At 33.6% G+C, this 8,717-nt stretch overlaps 1 protein-coding gene across 1 annotated transcript; it reads left to right on the top strand.

The window, feature by feature from the left end:
- The first annotated feature begins 15 nt into the window (after positions 1 to 15).
- LOC110023430 (putative clathrin assembly protein At5g35200) lies at positions 16 to 8,717 on the top strand. The gene is made up of 16 exons (XM_020722844.1): positions 16 to 119; positions 482 to 634; positions 709 to 778; positions 1,682 to 1,779; positions 2,137 to 2,278; positions 2,360 to 2,460; positions 5,468 to 5,551; positions 5,670 to 5,720; positions 5,800 to 5,865; positions 5,962 to 6,027; positions 6,230 to 6,310; positions 6,418 to 6,495; positions 7,141 to 7,305; positions 7,389 to 7,464; positions 7,947 to 8,068; positions 8,139 to 8,717. The coding sequence occupies exons 2-16, from the start codon at positions 536 to 538 to the stop codon at positions 8,514 to 8,516; spliced, it is 1,677 nt and encodes a 558-aa protein (XP_020578503.1). The 5' UTR covers positions 16 to 119; positions 482 to 535; the 3' UTR covers positions 8,517 to 8,717.

Below are 8,717 nucleotides of genomic sequence, written 5' to 3'. Positions count from 1 at the left end.
CGCTCTTCCACTCTAGAACTTTGAAATAGAAACAGCGTCGACTAATCTCCGGCTTCTCTGAAAGTCCTCTCTCTCTCTCTCTCTCTTCCTCCCTCGTTCAGCTTTCGCTTTTCAAACGGGTGAGTTTTTGTATTTCGCTTCTGTGAATCTATTTTTTATTCAATCCATGCTTGTTGAATTTCTTTTCTATATAAAGAATTTGATTCAGCTTGAATAGTTCGGTAGTAGGCACTTTCTTGATTCAATTCTCCAGCTAAATTGATTTGTTAATTCGTTTGATGCATGGATTAGAAAATAAGCTACCTTAGTTAGGTAAAGCAGGTGGAGCTCTGGTTTCTAAGTTGATGTAGATATGGCAAATCGAAAGTCTAAAATCAATAGTTGCATAATTTGAAGTTTTTATTACTCTTTCTTCTTCCATTCGCCCTAATACTTTGATGAGGTTTTGTGGTTTCTTCAAATTTGGTTGATTTATAAATAGGATTTGGTTTGGTATTGGGTGATTTGGAGGAGGATTCTGTAATTGGCAAATAGAATGGAGGGAGGAGGCACGCAGCAAAGTTTGAGGAAGTATTTGGGAGCTATTAAAGACTCAACCACTGTTGGATTGGCCAAAGTGAACAGTGATTACAAGGTAGGTAAATTTGGTGCTGGTTGAGATTTATCAAGCAGATGAATTTGTAATCAATAATTTATGTGAATTTGTAGGAATTGGATATTGCAATAGTCCGGGCCACGAACCATGTTGAATCTCCTGCAAAGGAAAAGCACATCAAAGGTTTGTGACCTCTCTAACCTTTCCCCCTTCTGATGTAACAATTGTTAAATCCTTGCTAATTCTGATACTTTGTTTGGCTTTTTGTGTTGGAATTTAAAATATGTTAGAGGGATAAATTCAAATCCATTTAGTTCAATGAATGGTGGATTTAATAAATCCCAGGCCAAACGGAATTTATCAAAGAAGAAGTATTTAATGTCCCAAGTTTTGTTTGGCATGATTTAAGCTAAATTTTTCTTATACTCTGTGTAAGATAGAATACCAAACTGGCCTTGTAGGATAAAGGGAATTTTCATTCTCAAGCTTCTTCAAGAATTTATTTTGCTTCATAGTTTTTAAGTTCTTATTTTGCACTAACTTAACCAATGTATTAATCTTGCAATGAGCAGGCTAAATGCCACAGTTTTCTTGCTGTTAAACGGCCAAGTTCAGTCATCACCATATCTATCATCATTTTAAAGCTTTTGATTGTTTGTGCTTCTTAGTCTTTATAGTTCTATATTTTGTAGTAATCAGTATGGGATGATCTTCTTCAAATCTTCCTATGTTGTTTTCTTTGAAATTTCTCATTGCCTAGTTCGATTTAAATAGTTTTAATATTACAACTGCAAAGGTTTCAATATTTGCATGGATGCACAATCCTGAGTAGTTGCATTAATTATCTTGTTGTGTTGAGGGTGTGGAAGTAGGTGATCTTAAATACTGTATTTTTATTTATGGCAACACTTGAGTTCTTCTCCTTTTTAATTCCTTTGGCAAATCTCAAAGATCCCTTTCTACAGATAAAATATAGTACACTTTGATGGTATTCCACCATCAGGAGAAGTTATTTATCCATATTATGTTAAAATGAAAGAATTACATTCCTGTACCTGATATGATTAGCTTTTGATTTTTTTGCAGCTATATTTTTGGCCATTTCAGCTGCAAGACCTCGGGCTGATGTGGCATACTGTATTCATGCTCTTGCAAGGCGCCTTTCAAAGACGCACAATTGGGCTGTATGTGCATAATTTATATATTCTGTTTTAATTCCATTTTTTTCTGTCAGGCTTAAACTAAATATTGTTGTCCAAATGTACCTTATTGCAACATATTTTTCACTAAACTAATAGTTTGTTCTTATTAAAAAGTATATTTGGCTGCTTATGTTTTGTTATTTCAGTTCAAAAAATATCATAAAGGTAACAGCTTTTAATATCTTTATAGCATAAGTTAAATACTTATTTGAATTGTTTTCTTTGGTACCAAATATAACATTGAATGATCCTACAGGATGGTTATTTCTGCACCTTTCCAGTTGCACATGAGGTTTTTAGTTTTGATTATCTCATTATTGCTTTTTTTTACCTTTTCAGGTTGCATTAAAGACTTTAATAGTTATACATCGTGCTTTGAGAGAGGTTGACCCAACCTTCCGTGAGGAACTTATTAATTATGGAAGAAGTAGAAGCCAAATGTTAAACTTGTCCCATTTTAAGGATGATTCTAGTGCAAATGGTATTATTGTAATTAAGCTTGGCCGAGTTATAATCAAATTGGCACAAATGCCCTCGATTAATTTTATTCCTTTGATTACAGCATGGGACTACTCTGCATGGGTGCGCTCATATGCATTATATTTGGAGGAAAGGCTTGAATGCTTTCATGTTCTAAAGTATGATGTAGAGACGGACCCTCCGGTATGCCTTTTATTAAATACTTTTTGTTTTTGCTTGATGTTAGGAACCTGGTTCTCAATTTGGAATGGCATTAATTAAATGTGTTAATTGGCTCCATACGATTGGCATTGTTTTGGTTATTATTGATAATTTAAAGTTACTTTAGCACTCAAGACAACTTCAATTTCGCTTGTATCTGAAAATTGCTTACGTAAATGCTATTTTTCTTTTTCGATACTTCATTGTTTCTTATGTTACTTTATGTGATCATTTTGGTATGGATGCTCGAGTCATTTTTCTTTCTTTCTTGCATCATTTGAGCCTATGTTGTCAAGTATGTGTTTTAATTTTATCTATAAATAAGGCAAATCCAAGTTATTTAAGCTTGTCTATAGCATGCATACAATTCTTATTTTGAATCTGAAGGCTCTTCTTCCTCTTCTATTTTAAGGTTTTGATTTTTGATCATGTGAGATGGGAAATCATTTAGGGAGTTGAATTGCCTTTTTGAAGGGTTTTGCTTATTTATTTGGTTATAATTTTTTATCATTCCTTTCTACCTTTATCCGTTGTGTTATCTTTTTTATTATCTTTTCTTGTCTTTTCAAGGTAGGCCTACATTATTATCTTTATTATTTGATTAAAATTATTTGAATGGGTAGATACTGGATTTTAGCGAGAAGGGTGGCAAAATGAAAAACATATGAAAACTAATCAAAACTAGAACTTAAACATTTAGAAGGGTGGCAAAATGAAAAACATATGGAAACTAATCAAAACTAGAACTTAAACATTCTAAATTATATAAGTTGTAAAAAAAAGGATTAAGTACAAAAATTAGAATTAAGAACAACCTACAACACAAAAAAATATCTTTCAATCTAGCTCCCATAGTTAGGCATCTATTGCTTGTAACCATTGATTCTATCCCAAAAACTTATTGTAGTATTATTCTCAATATGTATTATCAATAAGCTTAAAATAGATTTACCTTATATTTTATTTATTTATCTTTTTTTAATAATCTTCATTGTTGGAGTTGTGTGCTCAGCTGTTAGTCAATAAAGTTTGCTTTAAGACCTATTGAATCGATTTATCAATGAGAAGATATTTGATCAATTTTCTCATCTTTGCCAACATCTGACAGATAAAAATTACGGGGTTGTTCCATAAAAATTAGTTTTTTACATCTATTTAAGATTTTATGTAACTTGTAAAACTTGAGGAGCTATATATTTACAAGAATTAATTGAGATTATATCATTACTCAAGGTTTTGTCTAAATACTTAAATTATGCCAAATGCTTTTTGGAGTAAGTTGATCTTATAGTTGTGGAGCTTCCGCTGGCATCAAACAAGCTCCTATCAAGTTCCTGCTTATCATTCTCTTTGATGTGGACTTGTGGTGGTCTTGACTTTTTAGGATTTGAGAATTTGGCTGCAAAAAAGAAGAAGATGAGAGTTTCAGAAATTGGACATGGAAGGAAAGAATACCTAAGTTCTAGGAAGTTTGGTGCAACTAGAGCATAAGGCAAAGGTTTCAAGAATTTGGATGGGAAAGGACGGAAGACACTTGGATGGAGAGTAGACGAGGATTTCCAAAATTTTGGTGTGGAAGTGGGTAGAGAATGAGTATTTTATAATTTTGGGAACAAAGGAGGAGAGAATTAGAGTTTTGGGAATTTAGTGCCAATAGGAGAGACGACAAGGGTTTCAAAAATTCTTAGCTCCAATGGAGAGAAGTCAAATTTTAGTATTTACTTATAATTTCTTAAACTATTTATATTAATAAATAAAAAGTAGAAGTTGCACTTTTGAATTAAATAATACTATATTTATATTTACAATAAATTAAAATATGATAAATAAAATTTTATTAAAAATGCACGATTAACAAGTAGTTTTAAAATATTATTGATTTTAAATTATACCTATGCATTTATATTTGGGGTGGCAAAATTTTCAATGTAATATATAAAATTAAGAGATCTATTCCAAATCTCGAGGTGGTAAGTGCTCTCCTCAGCCGCCATCCTTTAGTCCGACCGCTTGACAAATGGTCCATTTTAGATGATGGATGTAATATCTACAGTGGGTATTGATATATTGTTTATTCTTGTGTGAATGACTAGGAATCATGCTGCAAACTATGAAAATTGCTCAGAGCAGTCAAGTCAAAAATATGAATCTCTTCTTAGGAAGTAAAAAATAGATAATTTCAATATGGTTTAAGTTACTCGGGATTTTTTAAATAAAATGCAAATATGGCGTTCTTTTTAGTATTAAATCTTTCTTGAAATGTTCGGGAGCTTTTAAATGGAATGGCAATGCTGTCCACTCTAGAGTATAAAATTTGTCTTCAATTGCATGAAAGTAAAGAATATAAAGGGTCCATTAAATAAATCTTTGAGGCCAAATGTTTGCAATATTTCCTAGACCTTAAGATAAAATTACCTGAAAGATGGTGTTCTTTATAATTAATTAATGATTTTTTTCAATGAGTTTAGCTACGATGTAGTTGATATAAATCAGAGAAAAAGGAAGACACACAATAGAGGGGCTAAGGTTTTCTATATCCTGCCATTGTTATGGATTTTTAATTTCCACAAGTTTCAATAATTAATGTTATCCTTATAAAAATGCTTTCGAAAATAATTGTTATAAGACCTTCGGTTGTTGCAAATGCCATATTGTTTATGTAAGTGTCTTAGTAATGCGTACAAAAATCATACATTTATTGGACTCAGTAATTGCACTAGCTTAGCATAAAAAAGGTCTCACTGCTAGTGTAAAATTCACTATGTTTATTTATTCATACTGAAACTCATAATATCCTACAATTGATTTAATTTTGTTTTATGAGGAATTAAAATTAAGTATTTTTTGGATGTCTCAGCTCTCCTCTTTCTTCCTTATGGAAACCTTATGATCTTAAATTTGTTGGGCACTTTTTCGATGTAATTATCTCTTTCTTCTGTTTTTATTAAAAAAATATCAGTCTTAACCAAGGATAATAGTTTTTATACAGAGAACTCGAGATAGTGATGCTGCTGAGTTACTTGTCCACTTACCTGCCCTGCAGCAACTTTTATTTCGCCTGATAAGCTGCCAGGTTGTTGATGTGGTTTAATCAGCTGTATTTTTCCTGCTGCAAAACTAAAGCAAGCTAAACAAGCTTGAATATAATTTCAAATTTTTTCGTGATTAATTATACTGGAATGTTTGTGCAGCCACAAGGAGCAGCCATCCATAACTTTGTAATTCAGCTGGCACTCTCTTTGGTAATAGAATGTATTTTGTATTTTAATATATCTTAAGTTTTATCTCGTACACATATTTATTTTTATATTATTTTTGTAGGTTGCTGCTGAGAGTACAAAGATATATAATGCTATTAATGATGGTACAATCAATATGGTTGACAAGGTATTGGTTTTTTTTTCTTTTTTCTTTCTGTTTTTTTTTTTAAATTACCAGCTTTCGTTTTTAATGCCACCTTCTAAATACCTTGTATTATTCCAGTTCTTTGAGATGCAACACTATGATGCTCTCAAGTCACTTGACATATATCGACGAGCTGGTCAACAGGTACTTTTTTTTTAAAAAAATTTTTTTTGTGTTCTTATTTGAAAAATTTATAAATGCCTGAGAATTTTCATTGTGGCAATGCCTAAACATGGTTATCTGGTCCTTAAAAATTTTTCATTTGAGGAATTTTTTTTAGTAGTATTACTACGTTCAACACTTTGTTTATTCATTGTCTTCCTTTTAATTATTTATTGATTTTCAGGCAGAGAGGTTGTCAGAATTTTATGAAGTGTGTAAAAACATTGGCATTGGACGTGGGGAGAAGTTTATTAAAATAGATCAGGTTTATTTTCCATTGTATCTGAATTTCGAAATTATTGTAAACCTGTTTTTTATTTTGTTTTATTCCCTTATCAATATTTGTTCTTTTTTTAATTGCTAATATTGCAGCCTCCTGCATCATTTCTCAATGCCATGGAGGAGTACGTTAGAGAAGCTCCTCGAGTTTCAGCTGTTAGAAAAGACCAGGTTAGTGATGACTTACTGCTGTTTTGGTTGTTGAAGCAACCATCATAAATCTGCTAGCTTTTCTGGATATCATAGCAATCACTATTCATAGTTTTGGCTTTCATTTTCCATTTTAGTTATTTGTGTCATTGTGTGAGCCCCAAGGAATACAATGATGAGCTATTATCTTATTCTTTAACAAATTTGTGAGTCATTCATCGTTATGTGACATGGATTCCAGACAACTGTGCATGCTGCAACTCTTTCTTTGGTTGTGAAGTAAAATTAATTGTCATAATTGGAATGGAATATGACAATTGTCACATTTGGATGGAATAGTACAACTGTGTAGTTGCAGGATGCCGGTTGAGTAGGATGGGAATGTAACTTAATTGTTCATAATCAGTCATTGACTAGTGATAATCTGATATAAATTGTTTTTCATCTGATTTCAGCTTGTTAGATTGGAAATTTGTGCTTGAGGTATTTCAAGATAATCATCCAGTATCAAGTTACTGGGTTATAGGAGGTCTTATGTGTAAAATAAAAGATTTTTGTTTCAAGTTTGTGGCTTTACAGTATCTTCTATGCTCACATTGTTGAATTTGCATATTTTCAAGGATTTTTTATTTCATTTGATAGAAAATCTGCTGCAAAATATATCAGGTGAAGGAGGAAAAAGCATCTCCAAAGGTTATTTTGGCCATTGAAGACAAGAAAGCTCTTGAAGTACAGGAGGCACCTCCACCACCTCCTCCACCTCCACCACCACCTCCTGAACCAGTAAAGGTGGAAGCTCCTCCGGCAGTATCTAAGGAGCCTGATCTGCTGGTATTATTCAGTCGAGAGAGACACACGTTAAAATTTTTATACACTTTTTTCACCAAATTAACCTTCTCCATTGTGCTTGTCAGGGTTTAAATGACACCAATCCTGATGCTTTGGAGTTGGATGCTAAAAATGCTTTGGCTCTTGCCATTGTTCCAGTTGGTAAATTCCAATTACTCCCATTATCTTTAGAAGCTAGCTAGACTAACATTATATGGGTATCAAATTGGGTTCACGGGTTGTGTTCCGATTCAACCTAAAATTGACCTGATCCGAAACTGCTTGACCCCAACCCTACTCGAATATCAAGCGGGTCAAAAAGTCCAACTCAAACCGACCTGGTTTCAACTCTTATATAACCCTTTAACACAGGGAACAACAGCTATTTGAGTCGATTTTTGGTCAAATTCGGATCGATTTTGGGTCAATCTCAAGTCAATTATTGGGTTACCTTGAACAAGACCCGAAAAATTAAACTGGTTAGATTATTAAACCCGAACCAAACCAAAAAATTATTCTGGCCAAACCAAACTCGGATTTTTTGTGTCGAGTTTGGGTCGAGTTGAATCGTCCGGTTAATTTTTGAGACTCCTACTAACATCTTTCTGTTTGTTTGTTATACTCTTTGGGAAAAATTTCGGCAGATAATCCATCAACAACGACTTCAGCAGCTAGTTTCACAACAGAGAATGGAACCACAGGCTGGGAGTTGGCACTCGTCACTGCTACGAGCTCAAATGATTCTGCAGCTGCTGCAAGCAAGATGGTAAATTTCGATATTTACTCGACCATTTTTATCTGATCTCTATGATTATGTTCACCCAATGTGTCTCTAGGGCGGAGGATTGGACAAACTTACATTGGACAGCTTATACGACGATGCTATCAGACGAGCGAACCAGCCAACTAGTTACAATCCATGGGAGCCCGCACTGATGGCCAGCTCCATGCAACAACCTGTAATGGCTCACGACCCATTCTATGCATCCAATGCCATTACTGCTCCTCACTCCATCCAAATGGCTGTGATGGCTCAGCAGCAGGCACTAATGCAGCAGCAGCAGCAGCAGCAACAAATGATGATGATGGGTCAGCAGCAGTTCTATCCACAGAACAACAACCCATTCGGAAATCCGTATGCTTCAAGCGGCCCGCAACCCTATGGCTTAGGTATGCCTCTTCAATCATCAAATGTACGCTCTGGTTTCATCTGAAAGTTGCCAGAAAATATTCTGTTGTGTGAGAGGAGAGTGTAGTAATCTATTCTAGCAGGCATGGCAGTGATATATTATAATTCTTTATTTGGAGAGTGACAAAAAAAAAAAAAATGGAGAAAGAGGGGATTGTTAAGACATGATTGTTTTTGTAAACATAAATTCCTTACAATAAGAATTCTTGGATGACATTTGTTATTA

Source organism: Phalaenopsis equestris, unplaced genomic scaffold (genome assembly GCF_001263595.1).
Source record: "Phalaenopsis equestris unplaced genomic scaffold, ASM126359v1 Scaffold000224, whole genome shotgun sequence".
NCBI classification, from domain to species: domain Eukaryota; kingdom Viridiplantae; phylum Streptophyta; class Magnoliopsida; order Asparagales; family Orchidaceae; genus Phalaenopsis; species Phalaenopsis equestris.
This window is presented reverse-complemented; position numbering and strand designations above follow the sequence as displayed.